The sequence below is a fragment of the Thalia democratica genome, chromosome 7 (assembly GCF_965202585.1).
Source record: "Thalia democratica chromosome 7, ktThaDemo2.hap1.1, whole genome shotgun sequence".
Classification (NCBI taxonomy): Eukaryota; Metazoa; Chordata; class Thaliacea; order Salpida; family Salpidae; genus Thalia; species Thalia democratica.
Genome location: NC_139171.1, coordinates 44,765,546 through 44,784,944, shown reverse-complemented (window position 1 = coordinate 44,784,944; position 19,399 = coordinate 44,765,546). Strand labels below are relative to the sequence as shown.

The window sequence follows — 19,399 nt, the reverse complement described above, 5'->3', positions numbered from 1 at the left end:
AAGTTCAAGGAAAAAAAAGAAAGAAATAGTATGAATATATTTAGTTTGAGTGGTAAATCTAACAATAGTTAAAATATTTGTCAATTTTTTTTTCAACTATAGTCAATTCTTATAACAGTAAACAGTCATACAGATTAGTTTAATTTGTTTACTATCAGGGTGGCCACTGGTTTTTGAGAAACCTTTTCCAGGTTATCTGAACTTTTTCCAGGTTTTTGAAAGTATAAGTTTTTGGGTCTATTTTTAGTTTAAAGTTAAGTTTAAGATTAAAAACTGTGTTAAGTAGTATAACAACATTGAATTGAAATATACTGTAAAGCTACTTTAAATGTGTTTTTTTGATAAATACATTTATGTTGATGACAAAAAAAAATTATTTATATAATATATATGTGTTTATTAAAAATGAAAATAAATACTATAGATTATTGTAGATTAATGGCTAATAATAGATACAAGACATAACATTAAATCCGACTGTTATAAAACTATATAATATTTGTAATTATTAAATCTAAATTATGATAAAGTAAAACGAAATACAAAATAAAATAACAAATCATAATATAAAACACTCACATAAAGTTCAAGAAATACTGATTCAAAATATTACTGTTGGTAAACATTGAAAAAACATCCAGTAATTATACACAATATTACGCTCTTTTACACTAACATTAATACAAGTCATTTATCTTGCACTGAAAACTAGATAATTTATGCTCTATGTTTGGAAAAAAGTGATAAGGGACTTTAATTTATAAATAAAAATTGTAAATAAAAAGAAGTAAACAAACATCAGTTTCTGAACTATAAATTAATTTATAGTTTAAGGTAATTAAAGCCATAAAAACTTAAGATAATATATATTTATACAATTTTAATAATGGTTAATCTGAATTAAAACATAAGTTAAGTTAGAAAGAACTTAGATAACAGATTTAAATTTTAAAAACAGAGCATAAAAACTAATATAGATATTAAGCATTCAAAGTCCTGACCAATAATTAAGTCACAGCACTGTACATAAAAACACCTCAACTTAAACTGCATATAACTACATATTAAGTAAGATAATTAATTATTGTATTTGAAAAGAGCAGTTGGGTATTAAAAATAAGAAGATCTTATACAAATGTATATTATAATAAATTACGAATTTGTGTTTAATATGAATGTAAAACATAAAACAACAAGGTGGTTATTTGCTAAACCTTCAGTAAAACATCTTCTGGCCGATCTATTGGGGATAGTAGGTAAAATGCACAGTTTATATGTTACTTAAATACTGGTTTCCAATTAAACTTAAACTTAACACATAAAGGAACATAAAAATGTATAGTAAGAGACAAAAACCATGTTGGAGAATGAAAAGTGTCATGTAAAAAAATAAATATTTTTATATAAATAAATAAAAGTTTTGTATTAACTTTGGATACACAATTATATTAATATATATGAAGTGAGTGTGTGTTCATGTGAAGAAGAAATGAAAGGTGAGAAAGCGGCAAGGTCTTATTTGAAGAAGAACCATCAGTTGTGTACACGGTTTTTTGAAATATCACGTCTGTTGTTTAGAAATTGTTTACTATCTTCTGCTACAATCGTCATTCGTTCAAGGTTGCATATTTGGCAGATCTTACTCGCTACCTATGTTGTTATTGGCATGGTTAAGGATGTTTCATTCCATTTCTGGTTTGGAACCATACCTGTCAAAATACTGCCCAACTAAATCTGACATATTTGTGCTGTTATACTTACGCCCAGTTTACCTATCTTTAAGATGACCTCCTGTCAGAGTACCATAAAATTTATCTTTAACATTATCAATTTCATTTTTATCACCACTAAGATTATATTTAACACGTATATTAAACTATTTTTATAACACTACTTCTTAGAATTAAAATATACAAAATAGTATTCGTATTTATTTATTGTATTTATATATACGTACTACAGATAAACTATTTTAGATTTTACTAGCTAGTTGACTTTTATTTAAGACTATAAATTTTCTACCTGTATAAGTCATTTTGAAACTAGTCTTAAATATGGAGAGGTTAACTAAAACTTTTGAGTTTATTACTTAATAATAATGCCTAAAAATTATGGGGACAGGTCATGTATGCACTAAGAGTCAATTCAGCACTTAAGTATTGTAAATACATGTAAAAAATTAATTTTAGAAATTTACCAACCAAAGGTAAGGGGCAACAGTGATAGTAAAAAAAAGAATGAAAAAAAAGATAAAGACAAAGGGTAAGTTGTAACAGTGATAGAAAAAAAACACTAAAAAATTAGTTTAAACTTGTGCAAAAGTGACCCTTCATGAAAAAGTGTCCCTTTGTGCATTTTTGACACCTACCCAAAATTATACACCTGAACTTTTTTTAGGTATTTCATGGTAAATGCCTTTTTTTATCTAACAAAATTAAAAAAAACTAACAGTAAAGACCATCTAAATGTATAATATAGGGTTGCCTGTCTTCGTGTCAGAAAAACTATCCTGAGTGACCGAAAACTGTCCTGAATAACTTTTAACTGTCTTAAGTTTTTTTAAGTTCTTTGAAAAAAATTAAAATCTAAAACAAAATTTGTTATAGAAAAATCAAAATTTTTAAACTAGAACAACTAAAAATCTTATTCAGATCAAGAGAAAAAAAATAAACAGAGACTTTCAAAAAAATTCATAACTGTTTTGAATAAAAAAAAATTTGAGTCAACATGATTTTTTATATATTTCAAACTAACCTGAGTTATCCTGATTATACTGAGTACCCTGATTGTGTGGCAATCCTGATAATACTTCTTCAAAATAATTAAAATTTATAAAAACAATATTTCCAACCATTGGAAAAACAAATCCATCATTGTAATCGGTGTGTTCCCCAATAAGATTAACTCTCCCAGGTGCACATGCCCCAAATATTGGTTCTTGGTCTGGATAAAGTTCTTTGAATTTTTTTACAGCTACATTTTTCAACTCATCAACAGATACAACCTTTGTTATTAAGCTTGACATTAGACTTATCTAGGATTAAAAAAAAAATATTTTCATTGCAAAAATTTTATAATGTATATATAAAACTAATAATAACTGATTTAAATAGTACTCTTTCTTTATTAAAATTAATAAAGATTAAATAAATATATAAAAATTTTGGGATATACGCGGCAAAATGTAGTGAATGCAAAGAGTTCTATGTCGGCCAGACAATCACGTCCTTTTTGCAAAGATGGTGCTCTCACAGACACATCTGGAAGAATACAACCACAGATGATGTTAGTGATAGAGCAGCACTTAAAATACATTACACCAAAAAACACAAAACATCAAAAAAAGATTTAAAAGAAGCTTTTTCAATTATCTTTGTAGACACCACTAAAAATTATTCAGACTTAGATTTTTAAGAAAGTAAATGGATCAATAAACTCGAAGCAACAATAAATATACACAAAACTATATTACCACTTTACAGATAATTGACTAGGTTACTATTATTTAACATGTTTTAATGTTTATAAAGTTTTTTGATTATACATTTCTAAATAACTTAACAAGTTAAGGTTATACGCACTACTACTTTTATCGACTTATTTATTATGATTATTTACTCTTTTTATTTTTGATTTTTTAACTTCAACCAACAATAAGCTCGATTACTATTTTTATTACTATTTTTATTTTGATTTTATATTTTAAAGTATTATAAAACATTAAATCAAACACATCAAAGCTTAACAATTTAATTTCATTTAGTCCTTTGTCTTTGATTTGATTTTATTTCATATTTTTTTATTTTTTATTTTATTTCATTTAGTTTTTAGGAGTTTAAACTATAGATACTAATAAGATTTACTATTTAAAAAACTTTTAAAAAACAGACTTTTAAAACAAAGTATACCTTAAAACTTGATTTATAGTTACGTAATAATATCCTTTTTTAAACTTTTATATGCAAGAAAATTTTGAATCAATCAGTTCTAATTCCCTACTGAAGAAGAATTTGAAAGTACTTTAGGCAATATAACGAATACTGATAAATTTGTAGATTATTTTGTTAAATAAAAAAAACTTTTTTATTTAAAACGATCGATAAAGACAAAAAAATCACAAAGAACATCACACAACCAAGGGAAGATTTGAGACACTTAAAACTAAAACATTCTTACTGTTTACTAAAATTACACATTTTTCTGTGTGTTAAGAAATTAAAACACTTCAACGGAGCTCTGTAAAATAATAAATACTGTACGGAAAGAATATAAGCTAAAGTATGTATATAAATGTGTTTAAAAAAAAAAAACAAACACTCAAGATTATTGTAGATTAATGGTTAATAATAGATACAGTATATAATACTAAATTTTAGTGTTATAAAACTACATAATAAATAATAATTGTAGTTACTAAATTTAAATTATGATAAAGTAAAATACAAAATAAAATAACAAATATATAAAACTATGAATTTTACTTAGAAATTGGGGATTTAACATTATACTTTTAAATATGTGTAGCAATACAGTAGCTAATAGATATAACACGTTCATAAACTAATGACACAATTTCATAACTTAAATATAATTTTTTCATAAAACTTTCTTTTTATAATGATTTTGAAGACTTTTCTTCCGAAGATGTCGTTGAAAACATCAACTATTTGTTGAAGTATTGAAAAAAATTTATTTAAAACTTCTTAAAAAAGTTTACAAAAAATAGCACTATTTTAAAAACTACCTTTAGCACTTTTTATTAACCACTTAAAATTTAGTGTACATAAACTTTTCATATTTCTTTAATATTGTTTTCATTTAGTCATAAAATTTTATTTTGTTTAATTTTAGCTTATATACAACTAGTTTTTCATACAAACAAATTTTTAAACCTTTTCTACTTTCTAGACTTTTAAAAAAACTTTAATAAATGCTTATTTCTAGAATTTTTTTGAATTCTTCTAAATAATTAAATTTTAAATTTTTTTATACACCACTAGGATTTGAACCTGTGACCTTCCAACTGTCAAGGGTGTTAAGGCTTTTAATTTTACAGTTTACTTTAAACTAAGTTTCTTAAACAAAAATTTCAATTTACAGTTTAAATTTCAACTAAGGTTTATGTAATAAAGTATGAATTTTTTTTTTTTGACCAGCAATTACATTTTCTAAATAAGTTTGTTTATAAAACATTTTTATCTGGTAAGTTAAGACTAAAACAGCTGATCACCCCTACTTTAGAATTTAAATATTTGATTGTGGTATATTCTACGTAATCAATACTTATTAGTAGTATTAAAATATTATCTCTAACCTCATCTATTCTTTTTACACTACACAAACTCTGCAACCATGTGCATTGTTGTTAATGATTAACTACTATCTATTTAACTATGTCCTACAATATATATTGTACTAAGGTCATAAAGGGGGTTTACCTAGTTAAAAAAACTATTTTAACATCTGACTGTCAAGGTTAAAAAAAGATGATTTTTTACACTCCACTACAACTTCAAGCGTCAAACTTTGGAACGCAATCTTAGTTTTAAGCACATTATACTATGTATATGTATATATATATATAATTTATTCAAATGGCGATTTTAAAAATTCTGGAACATATGTTTCACAAAGCTTTAATTTTTCATAAAGCTTTGATCATCAGCCAGTTAAATTCAAAATAAAAAGCACTGTACTAAACAAAGATACAAAAGTTATGCAAAAAAACAAAAAACAGTATGACGTAATATTGTACATTACAAATATTCAGTACAAAAATCGATCTACCTTCTAACTAATTAAACAATTAAAATTAACGAAAACAACAGTTAGTTGACTATAAAATGCTTCAAAATTTGTTGTGTTTTAAGAGAAGCTTTTTTATATGTCGACAAGACGATATAAATTCGCTTCTCTTATTTAAACAACCTTCCTTTTTTAACGCATACATAACGGCTGTTGATTCTTTTAAGCACAGCCTACAAACAGGGTTGTTACCATCTGCTATTGGCTGTGCTCTTTTTATCACCTCCTAAGTTAATTTAAAATCAATGTTTTTGCGCTTAAGGCCGCAAACATACTTCGAAAGCTCAGTTTCATTTTCGTATACACCACCTTTAAAGGGTTTTTTATGGTTGGCATACCGAAATCTGAATTGAGTGGAGCATAGGCCGATGTAGAACTTCTTTTCAAAGTCAGAGTTAACTGTTGCCTTGTAAATAATGTTCTCTGACCGGCAATTGCCCCCCTTCAAATTGTATTTACAGCCACCGGCGCAATTACACTGATTTTTGATTGAATTACTTTTGTTTAAAATCCTTTGATTATGTGACTTGATTAATCTCTCCAAATTCGCCATACATGAATAACTGATTCGCATATTATGTTTGTTAAATATCTTTGATAATGGGTTATTTTTGTTGAAATGTTTTTTTACTAGATTTATAAATTCTCTGCCGATGTTTGTTTTAACTGAAGTACAGAATGGGGGATTATACCAAATTATATTTCGCTTTCTTTTACTTTTATTGGTCGTTTTGTTTTTTTGCTCCGTTGTTTCAAAATTAAGTTTATCATTGTAACCGCATTTTTTCATTATTAGTTCGTAATCTTGTTTTGTCTTTAAAAAGTTTTCTTCGTTGCTTGATCTTTTATTTAAACGTTTATTAATTATTTTTGGTATTTGGTTTATAATATTTTTTGGGTGGCTAGAATATTTATTTATATACATAATTTTTGCGTTTTGCTTTTTATAAGGCATATAGGAAAGATCATGCAAGTTGAGCTTCACATCCAGGTATATTCATATCACAATTTTCTTGCATATAAAAGTTTAAAAAAGGATATTATTACGTAACTATAAATCAAGTTTTAAGGTATACTTTGTTTTAAAAGTCTGTTTTTTAAAAGTTTTTTAAATAGTAAGTCTTATTAGTATCTATAGTTTAAACTCCCAAAAACTAAATGAAATAAAATAAAAAATAAAAAAATATGAAATAAAATAAAATCAAAGACAAAGGACTAAATGAAATTAAATTGTTAAACTTTGATGTGTTTGATTTAATTTTTTATAATACTTTAAAATATAAAATCAAAATAAAAATAGTAAAAAAAATAGTAATCGAGCTTATTGTTGGTTGAAGTTAAAAAATCAAAAATAAAAAGAGTAAATAATCATAATAAATAAGTCGATAAAAGTAGTATCTTAACTCTTAACAATTTTTTAACTTTTTTGTTAATTTTTTAGAACTAGTTTACTTTAATAAAAACTAAATAAAATTAAAATCTTAAGTAATATTTTTGATATAGAAAGTAAAGTCGTAATCGTCTTAATAATTTTAAATCAAAGATAATTGTTCTTAAGCAAACTTTATAGTTTAAAGTTAATTTTTTACCAAAAAAAGTATTGACGTTAACAAACTAGATCAATTAATTAGTAGTTACAAAAATGTAATAAAGTATTAACTTTTAACTATTTTATAAGTTTTTTCCTAATTTTTTGATTAAACTTAATTTGATAAAAAACAAATAAATTGTAATATTAATTGTATAATCACTAATTACGAATTTTTATAAAATAATTATAAGTTTGAATTTGAAATTAGAATAGTCTAACTAAATTTAAATCAACGATAATTGTTCTAAAGCAAACTTTTTCACTTAAAACTAAATTTTTAATTAAAAAAAGAAATTGAAGTTAAAAAATTTGAATTTTGGTTATAGCACAAAATTTTAGTTATAAAAATCGGTATTTACCTTAATTAATAAAATGGCTTTTTATCAATTGTTTCAACTAAAAAAAGTTTACAATTTTCTTTTGAATTATACAGTTAGTTAAATAAAACTAATATTTCATAAACAAAACCGTGAAAATTTCATTTACGGTCTAAAATTTACTAAAAAAAACTTTTACTAACATATTTTTCTATCTTAGCACGTTTACTATAACTGAAACTATATAGGTTATTTATTAACCAGCCTAGTACACTAAGCATATAAGATACAAGCTAGGCTAATTCATTATAATGACTAATTTAACTTGAAAACTTATAAATTTCTAGTTTCTTTTCAAAGATTTTGTAAAAACTTATTCATAGTATGAGAAAAACATAAAAATATTTGAATTACTGTACAATTACACTTTTTACATTTTATTTTATAATTATTACTTAAACAACTTATAATAATGGTATGAATAACTATAGATACATTAATCTAAGGTCAACCTTTCTACACATCATACTATTTGTATGAATGAAAACCATAAGATTTTAATTTATAGCTTGCAGCTTGATATAAAGAAAAGCATTTATTTTTTTACAGTCATAACTGGCTTTTCTTTCAAAATTTTGACATCTAGATCAATGGCTGAGAAACAATTTACATAGGAAAAGGTAGAAATGTTGTATTTATTTTTTTAAAAGCTAGTTTTTTGTAAAAATTAACGATTTATAATATAACTAGTTGTAAAAAGTATTTTACAATACTAGATACAATTCTTTTAGATGTGTCTTGTTTACCTCAGTACCTACTATTTTCCATTACTTTGCTCTTAACAGGTTAATATTTAAAATGTTAAAGTTAAGGACATAGGAAAGATCTAACATTTGAAAAATTTATAAAAGTGGCTATTATTGTTTACATGACAATTTAAATTTGGACAACTCAAATTCTTAAAGAATATATGAAAGACTATATCTCAATAATTATTATAAATTTGAAAAAATAAAAAGTACATATGTAGATCTTAACTGTTCGAAATATATATTTAGTCGTTTGCTAATAAAAGATCGTAGTGAAACAAGTTCACTGGAATATAAATAAATAAAAACAAGTTATACAGTTATCTTCTTTTATTGTACCAACCTATGTTTCTGTGTGTTAACTAATCAACACACTTCAACTGGGTTATTAATGGAAAGAAATACTCTTATATTTAGTTTTTAATGTTTTGCAAAAAGAAAAAATGGCCTGCAGATATTAATAGGACCTATTAAAAATTTTAATAAAATATTAATTTTAAAATTAACTATAAATATTAATTAAAAAAAATTGTTTATTTAAAAAAATACAGTTGTTTAAAAAGTTTGAAAATCTGTTACATACAATCTTTTTTAAATTTCAACAATTATTCTGAAATTTTTTTAAAACAACTGGTCAAAAACTAAATGAGATAGATTTTTAGTGAAAAAGTCTATTTTTGCTCTTTTAGTTTGTGCATTACATTAGAAAACAGTAGAATGCTCTGAATGCTTAATCTCTATAGTTACTTTGAATTTAACAAGCGGTAAAATGTAAGATGTAGCTTATCTGATTAAGTAAAAAGTAAGATAAAATTTGAAAAAAACTGTTTTAGTTCCCCTATGTCCTTAAATTAATTTATTGGAGGATTTATAAAATATTTAATAATTTTTTTAAATTTTATGAGTCTATTATACAATTCGGTTTTGTTTAACATAAAAATGTAACAAGATAGAATTGTGACCTTTAAAAATATGAATTATATTTTATAAATTAAAAAATAGGGGTGGGGGATCCACTTATGGTTTATTATATCTTAAGAGTTTTATCTTAAGTACCAAAAGCTTTTAACAGCTTGAGAAACTTCAAATTAACTTTTGAAATATAAGCGATCAAATCAACCACAACATAATAAAATAAACAAACATAACAACTTGAAAAAATAAAAGTAACTTGTATTAATAAAATAAAGAAAATCTTTTTCTTAAATAAATATGTGTTGTAGTTTACAGTTGAAGTTTGCATATTATAACCAATATTATTTTATATTAAAAAAAGTGTTAGACTCATGTATGACCTTAAAAAAAGCTTGCATTTAAAGTTTAAAAATGAATTATATTAAATTTAAATTATATTCACAAAATAAATAAAATATTTTTGATATGTAATCTCCAATGTTCATAAAATAACTAAACAATTTTTTTATTAAAAAAAAAACAATTTAATTTACATATTTCCAACAAAAAAATTTGATGAAATTGTACTTAACATCAACTTGACTAATAAAAAAAAACACTTATATCAAAATCTTTAAATTGATTCATTGCTAAAGATAAAAATAACAAAGTAGATATGTACATTTAAAACTAAGACTTATAAGCAATTCAGTAAATTTTTCAAAATAAAATATAAAAAAACTAAATTATGAATCTTAAACTTTTTGATGCTAAACAAAATGAAAATAACATCTAATCTATCATTCATAATTATTATACACTTTTTTAGAAAAATACTTTTTATATTATTTATAAATAAGATAATAAATTTTGATCCTCTGTATATGTCAACCATCTGCAGTTAGCAGGTACTCATTGGGCATGCTCCAAAGTTCATTATCCTTTTTCAGTCTGTTGTATTTCAGTTGTTTCGTTACTACAAGGAGGAGCGACCATTTAAGATGGTCAAGGATCTGCTTCTGTAGGCTTCCTGCCCAATTGAGATGGCAAATGCTCATGTACTTGGTGTTCCATGAGTTGCTCTGGTGCTTTAGTCATGTCCATTTGTATTATACTACAACTAATTTGTATAAATCTGTAAAACATTTAAGTATAAGTATTGTGCATTTCTATAATAAAAGATTTTTTTTTTGAAAAATATCAGCTGTCATGGTTTATTTCATATTAATATAAATTAATTCAAGAATATCATATTTTTTCAACAATTCTCCCTTAATAAACTTATCCAAAAAAAAATTAGCTATGAAACCCATGGTGGGAACGTCATTCTGTAAATAATTGCTTGGTTAAAATTTCAAAATTAAAAACCAAAAAGTGTGGGAAAATAGTTAAGCCGAAATCCCCAAGCAATTTTTTACTGACACAGAAAGTAAACAATTACAAGCAATCTGTTCATTCTAATAAATCCCACCAAATTATTATTATAATCAGCTGCTTTTTTGCATTATAAATTTTCAATAATTGTAACTCTATTTGGAACTTCTTCACAAGAAGAAGTTTCAGCTTTACGTATACGGTCAATTGATAGAGTTGGTTTAGGACAACCAGAACTAGTGCCAGGCTTACGCTTCAGTTTTAAATTTTTAACATCTATACAACAACATGAAGGACCATTAATACATACCTGATATTCAATTCCATTTACAACAAATGTATCAGTAAATTTTTTTTTTCATACTTTTTTACTTGTAAATTAATTTCAGGATGATATTCTAATTCAGCATTTAAAAACTTTAAATACAATTTATTCAAATTACTTTCATTTTATGAATTCCGACTAAAAACATGTCCAGGTATGACAAAAGCTCCTTCACCTTTATAAAAAGATCTTTTTAGCTCTATAAATTGTAATTTAACTATATTTTTAAGTTGTTTGTAAAATACTTTAGGGCTAGTTCTAGTCATAATCCGCCTTGTTATAACAGAATTTGCGGATTCTGCTATATTACTGGTCATTGACCTTTTTAAGTTTAAATTCTATCTAGGTTCACAAACATATGTTAAAATTAATTGAATGTGATTTAAAACATAACCTTTAACTTTATTATTACTATTTAGATAGTTAGAATTAGATACAATTGAACTTCTTATTTCTAGGAAATTATCATAAGTTTTGCATTCCATTAATTATTTAGATATATTTTTTAAAACATTTGATTCTAATTTAAACTTAATATTTTCATTAATGTGCCTAGAACACAGCATCCTTTGACAATCAGGAAAAACATCATCTATTGCTGATGTTATAGATTTTTCTTGATCAGAAACAAAAAATAATTTTTTTTTCAGACATCTGAATCACCTTTGACATAAGCAACAGATGACAAAATATTTTTTAAATGGTCAAAAAATTTTAAAAACACTTTTTTTTTACTGCAGTCCTCCGGCAAATCAACTGGCAGTAAATGACCACCCATCTTTAAAAAATGGTAAAGGTCTTTCACTTGCTGCGCAGTTGATGCACTTTGAAGCTTATGTAAATTTTGCAAGGAGTTTTCCATATTAAGTTTTCTAAAAAACTAAATAAATGAATTAAATATTAATAACATAAAATTCTCTAACTTTTTTTGAAATAAACACTAATACTATAAATTTAAAACTTATTCTCACAATACTTAAACTGATTACCTTATTAACTGTTTAATAACATAGTAACCTTTTCTTAATATTAATAATTAACATACCTGTTAAATCAATTTTAACAAAATTTAAAAAATAAAATGTAAAAAATATAAAAAAACACTACATAGTAAATTTGTTGAACAAAGCTCAAGTAAAGTTAAAGTCATTATTAAAAATAAAAGTTATACTATTCTATCAGGCTGGATATTAAAATTAGTAAAAATTTATAAACAAATAACTCTTAAACTTAAATTTTTGCATAAAAACATTTATGAATAAAAAAAAAGTAATATTGAAAAATAAACCTCTTTCATGATTAAAGGATTACTGACAAACTTAAAATTCAAAAGGGACTCTTTTATAATGTACATACAACAGAATAATAAAAATATATGAACTGGTATTATGTGACAACAAAACAACATATAACCATTTCAATATTAATTTTTAGCTATTAAAACAGGGGTCCTATCATTAAACTTAATGAACTCTTTGATTTGAGCATTGCAACATTGAATACCAGTGGTTGACAATGTGTATCATTGTGGCATATAGTAAACATGAAAATAGACCAACTTTAAAAGCTTTTAATATGCTTGTACTTCAATATTTTTTTATAATTTTTTTTTTATAGTGATCTACAAACATTAAAGATTTGATGAAAACCTATTTTAATCATTGGAATCGTTTTAAAATTTTTAGGATATCGAATTAAAAACTCAACTGAAATATGTCTAAAACGCATCAAATAACCATGCTGTGAAAAAAATAGTTAATTTTGTGGGGTTTTTTGAATTTGTATTTAATTATTTTGTTAGTATTTATCATTTTTGAAGCTAAAAATGTCTCTACAAAATATAAAAAAAAAAAAAAAAAAAAAAAAAACGACACCACTTGGATTTGAACCCGCGACCTTCTGATCATTAACAAAGAAAAACTAAGTCGAAAAAAAAAAAGTTTTACAACCGCTAGATTTAATGGAACTTTATTTACTACCACCACAGACGAATTTCAATAAACTTAAAACGACCTAAACAGTTAGCTAAATTATCAAACAATTTATAAATAAATCATTTTGCGTCAAGTCTGACTAACTACTATCGAAAAATAAGAAGTTTACAACCGCTAGATTTATTAGAACCTTATTTACTACCACCACAGACGAATTTCAATAAACTTAAAACGACCTAAACAGTTAGCTAAATTATCAAACAATTTATAAATAAATCATTTTGCGTAAGTCTGACTAACTACTATCAAAAAATAAGAAGTTTACAACCGCTAGACTTAATGGAACTTTATTTACTACCACCACAGACGAATTTCAATAAACTTAAAACGACCTAAACAGTTAGCTAAATTATCAATTAATTTATAAATTAGTCATTTTGCGTAAGTCTGACTAACTACTATCAAAAATATGAAGTTTTACAACCGCTAGATTTAGTGGAACCTTATTTACTACCACCACAGACGAATTTCAATAAACTTAAAACGACCTAAACAGTTAGCTAAAATATCAATTAACTTATAAATAAATCATTTTGCGTCAAGTCTGACTAACTACTATCAAAAAATAAGAAGTATACAACCGCTAGACTTAATAGAACCTTATTTACTACCACCACAGACGAATTTCAATAAACTTAAAACGACCTAAACAGTTAGCTAAAATGTCGGATGGCTTGGAGTTTAGCAAACAGATCCGTTGCTCTACTGAGCACAAAAGATAGCTTTTTTAAAGAAAGTGTTCAACGTTTAAAAAAGCTTACTTATATCTAATAAGAAAGTCCATTATCGTAACTAGTTAATAGCGATGTATTGTATATTGAAAAGAATTTAGACTTTAAGATATAAAAATTATTTAAACTGGTAAACGAATATACTTATTTCTCTTAAAACAAAAAAGAAACTGTTAAAACGTAATAAAACAAATTTATAGATTCAAAGGTTGGAATTTGATCAATTTTAAATAAAAAATAGCATTAATAAAGTTTATGTTTAAAATAAAAACAAAAATCTTTATAAACGTTATAACTAAAACTCATTTTTAGTAGTTATAAGTAATAATTTTAAAAGTTTTAATTAAATGCTTTCAATAATTAGTCTTTCAGTTAAAATAAACACAAAAAACTGTTTAAACGTCCTTAGTAGAACCCTTTTCTACATATTTAACATTAGTAATTGGTCGAGGTATGGCTTTATAGGCAATTTAAGTAAAGAATATGAGAATAAATGTACTTTTAACGTTTAATAGACACGAAAATAAAGTTATCGCATCCAAAATTCTAAAATATTACTTTAGTACTTAATTAGACAGAAAGTTTTCATTTAAAGTTAACAGTTTTAATATAAAAACTAATTATTAGACTTTTTAGTAACAAAAAACATAAAAACGCTTATAAAACATCTTATGTAGAGGTTTTTAGCACAAAAATTACAAAAAATAATAAAAATGCAGTTAACGCAAGTATAGTATATAAACTTACAATAAATAAACTTTTTAACAGAAACAAAAACACAATTTAAGTGTCTTCAATGTTTTTATAAACAAAGTATTATGAAAAAATTCAATTACTGTACTTAACAAAGAAAATTTCTTTTCATAAAAATCTATACCTACAATCCTTATTGACAACATATATTACAATTCAGATAGCTTTATAATCCGTAAAGCAGTTAAACTTAGTAATAGTTTGTATAAGTAATTTAATTTTCTATGACAATAAACAATTTAAAATGGTTTGGTAGGCAGTTATAACAACGATAATCTTACAAAGTACAAACTTTTTGGTGAAAACAAATACAAAAAAACTTTTTCACACAGGTTTTTATCACATAAACTAGAAAACTAGTTAAAAAGTGTAAGTTGAGCATGTTTAAAAAAAAAATTACAATAAATGAACTTTTAGGCTTAAACAACCACAAAACAACATTTAAAACGACTTCAAAGTTGTTGTAAACAAATTGTTTTAAAAATAAATAAGTTTGTATTTTATGATTGTTGTAAGAATTAGTTTATTATTTTTTTTTTTTTTATATTAGCAAAATAGACATTTTTTTAATTGTTTTAGCATATATTTCTTTAACTTACATCTAAGAATGTAATTGCAGTGCAGAAATTTTAGAAAAATTTATAAAATATGAAATATAAAGCAGCTTTATTTGCTTCAGCATAACAAGCCGCGATGGCCGAGTGCTTAAGGCGCCATGCTTACAATCAGCACTTTAAAACCTTTGTGGTTTCAAAACCCACCACTACCATATTTTTATTAAATAATTTTGATCTGCTGGTGCCACCCTTTGACTCAAAAAATTTTGAGTCTATATTTTTTGTTTTCTTAAAAGTTTTCTTTTTAAAGTCAGTAGAGTAACCAGATTAGCTCTGCTGATATAAAACTGGGCTATTTGAAATTACCTGACTGAAATTTAAAATTCACTAAAATAGATATTCTCCATCTTTTTTAAAGCAATATACTTCAAATAATTTCATAAAGGCAAATTTAAATTGAATGAGAAAAGAAACAAACAAACTTTTACTAATATTTTTATGAAACATTGAAACAAATTGTTAAATTATAACTTTGTTTATTAAATTCAAGTCATAAAGTTAAAGATTAAAGCTACGTTCTGCCCTGGTGTGTCTTTTAGCAATTTCATTTAATTCGATAGATCATTTTACTGTTATGGCCGTTTTTATTTCATCATTAAATATTGGTAAAAATAATGTAAACAGCCTTTTTAAAAATAAATCGCTAAACTGAGAAATTTTAAGAAAATGAAAACTATAAACAAACAATAAAAAAAACATTTGTATACATTAATTATAATATTTACACTGATTAATATTGTAATAAATCGTATGAAAAATAAAGCAAGTCGTAAAATAAGTTATAATCTATTTTTATTTTATGACATACCATAAATTGAAGTTCAAAATTCCAATCAAAAATGACAATCGTTATTGGGAAAAAAACGTTATCGAAAAGCTATAACTGTAGAGAAATTTTTCTTAAACTTGAAGATTTTAAAAGGTTTAAACCATTTAATTGGATTGGATATAATGTAAGTTATTTTTGTACAAAATTTTTAAAGCATAATTTTTTTAATAGTTGTAGCTATTGTTATATATATTTTTCCAATTTAAGAGAGTATATAAATGTTTAGTATTTTTGTTTAACTATCAAATCATATTAACGATTTAAATGATATATATTATATTATTCACTACATTGATAAGCTTAACTTTCAAACACCGTTTGTTAAAAAATATGTTTGCAAAAAACAAAATAAAAATACTATTTGATGTATTTATATGATTTTTATATAAACAGGAGTTGGATTTTCTCTTTTATTGCATTTTACATGAAAGATGTTACAGATACTTTTTTTCGACTTCTCTTCAAAAAATATATGACAACAAACAGTCAGAATGGGAAAAAATCTTGTTGAAAAAAGAAGCGTTAAAAGATTTGTATTTTTCATTTATTAATGTAAACGGTGATCATTGGGTTTTTATTGTTTTAGACTTCACTAAACGTCAGTTTTCTATTTTTGACTCGAGTGCAGGTGTTAGCAATGTAAAAATAGATGGTCTAGCTCGTAATATTGAAAATTACTTGAAGTTCAGAGATGACAATTTAGGTTGTTCATTTTCAAAAAAAGATAACGCAAGTAGTTGGATAGGTTTTGAAGGTGAATGTAGTAAGCAGAATGATGGAAACAATTGCGGTATATTTGTTATTGAGGTTAGTTACTATATTTCTGTATTCTTAGTATCCATTAAGAAGATTTTAAAACTGTTTGTTTTTTCAATGTTACATTAGAATAAATACTTTTAACTTTAAGTTTTATTTCAAAAAACTATGAGATGATTAAAAGTATCTTTATTAGCTACAAGTAGTTTCGTATTAAAAATTTTAGAAAAGAATACCAAAAAAATCGACATATTTCTAAATTTATTTAAAAAAGTTTTAGTTCTGTCGAAATGCTGTTTTACAACTAGACAAGGGTGGAGATCTTCGTAGCATGAAGTTGGAAGTAAACAACTCAAAGCTTAATTTAAAGAACTTAAGAATTGAGTTAAGCAAACAAGTTGCTTTTGAATATAGTAAGTTATTGTTAAACTTTAGTTTATTTAACAACTTTTGCATGACCTCATGTTATTTTCGATTTTTGCAGATAAATCAGAAAATTATTGTTCTTTTTGCGGATCGAATGATTCCCACCAGAATTGGGTTCAATGTGAAGTTTGTTTACGTTGGTATCACTATCCAAATTGTTGTTCGCACAAAGAAAGTAATACAACATTTAGATGCAAACTATGTAGCTAAATATAATTTTCGCAAAGATAGTAAGCGTTTTTATTCACATTTATGCTTTTTAAAGATTTAATAAAAACTGTAAATTTTTCGTTAAACAAAATTTCAAAACACTATTAACTTATTTCAACATTTTGTTTCATATCTTATGTTCATTTACGTATAAAGTTGATGTTCTGTTTTTTTTTCTACGTTCAAATTGTTTTGTAAATTTTTCTTTGAATATGTTTTTGTTCAAACCGTAAATAAAGTTCCATTAAATCTAGCGGTTGTAAACTTCTTATTTTTTGATAGTAGTTAGTCAGACTTACGCAAAATGATTTATTTATAAATTGTTTGATAATTTAGCTAACTGTTTAGGTCGTTTTAAGTTTATTGAAATTCGTCTGTGGTGGTAGTAAATAAGGTTCTAATAAATCTAGCGGTTGTAAACTTCTTATTTTTCGATAGTAGTTAGTCAGACTTGACGCAAAATGATTTATTTATAAATTGTTTGATAATTTAGCTAACTGTTTAGGTCGTTTTAAGTTTATTGAAATTCGTCTGTGGTGGTAGTAAATAAAGTTCCATTAAATCTAGCGGTTGTAAAACTTTTTTTTTTTCGACTTAGTTTTTCTTTGTTAATGATCAGAAGGTCGCGGGTTCAAATCCAAGTGGTGTCGTTTTTTTTTTTTTTTTTTTTTTTTTTATATTTTGTAGAGACATTTTTAGCTTCAAAAATGATAAATACTAACAAAATAATTAAATACAAATTCAAAAAACCCCACAAAATTAACTATTTTTTTCACAGCATGGTTATTTGATGCGTTTTAGACATATTTCAGTTGAGTTTTTAATTCGATATCCTAAAAATTTTAAAACGATTCCAATGATTAAAATAGGTTTTCATCAAATCTTTAATGTTTGTAGATCACTATAAAAAAAAAATTATAAAAAAATATTGAAGTACAAGCATATTAAAAGCTTTTAAAGTTGGTCTATTTTCATGTTTACTATATGCCACAATGATACACATTGGTTGACAGATATACAACAATTTGAATACCTGTTTTTCCTAACTATAAACTAACCAGAATACTTTACTAAATATATAAGAATTAAATAATAAACATGTCTCAAATTTCCATTTTTTCTTAAAATCAATTTCAAAATTTGTGGCCTGATGGTGAAGGCAGTCATGTTATAATCAAGATGCCAGTTAATTACAGCTGTTAATATCAGCTGTTTACTATAGCAACAAAAATGCTAAAGTAACAATTTGTAGCTAACTTTTTCACATTTTTTACCTTATTAAAATTTCATTAGTTATTTTTTTTTTACTTTTGTTTTAATAAAATTAGTAAAAAGTTAACTTTTAAAATTTATAATTTACATTGTACTTTATTATTATAACATTTTGTTTGTAAAATTAAAACAGTATATCATATTAATTTTATACATAAGCTCTTTCTTTTATAACAAAAATAAAGTTCTTTAGCTTAATGCTTTAAAAAAAAAAACTTATAAAGTACAAAAAAATTTTTTCTGTGATTTTAAGTTTTAATTAACATTTTTGTTTATTGACTATAATTTTTTGTATCATGTCTTTAAAAAAAACACATAATTTCTTCAAGGTACCACAAATTTAAATGTTTCAACATCTTAATATATTTATAAAAGTTTTTAAATTTTAAATTTTAAAAATTTTCAGGAAAAGTTCTTTGAAATATTAATGACATGGTTATACTTAATAAAAAAACAAATTAATATCAAAATGTTAAAAAATATATTCATCCTCCTATGATCTTAAAAATCAATTTTTTTTTTCTTTTATTTCTCATTAACAACAATTTTTAATGGGCCATAATAATTTTGGTTAAATTCAATCTATAAAAATAGAACAATTAAACCAACGCCAGGCTTTAAAAACAAGTTTATTGTTAATGAAAAATTGTTTTTTTAGATTTTTAAATGTAGTTAAAATTTAATAATATATATTAT

General features: G+C 24.2%; 1 protein-coding gene across 1 annotated transcript in view; it reads right to left on the bottom strand.

Moving 5' to 3' along the window:
- Positions 1-5,392, bottom strand: part of LOC145841763 (galactokinase-like) — a 31,611-nt gene extending 26,219 nt beyond the window's left edge. The window contains exons 1-2 of the mRNA XM_082949117.1: positions 5,315-5,392; positions 2,852-3,034 (exon numbers count right to left, since the gene is read on the bottom strand). Of these exons, the coding sequence (XP_082805243.1) occupies positions 2,852-3,025 (174 nt within the window). The 5' untranslated portion in view covers positions 3,026-3,034; positions 5,315-5,392. The remainder of the gene's footprint in view (positions 1-2,851; positions 3,035-5,314) is intronic.
- Between the last annotated feature and the right edge of the window lie 14,007 nt (positions 5,393-19,399).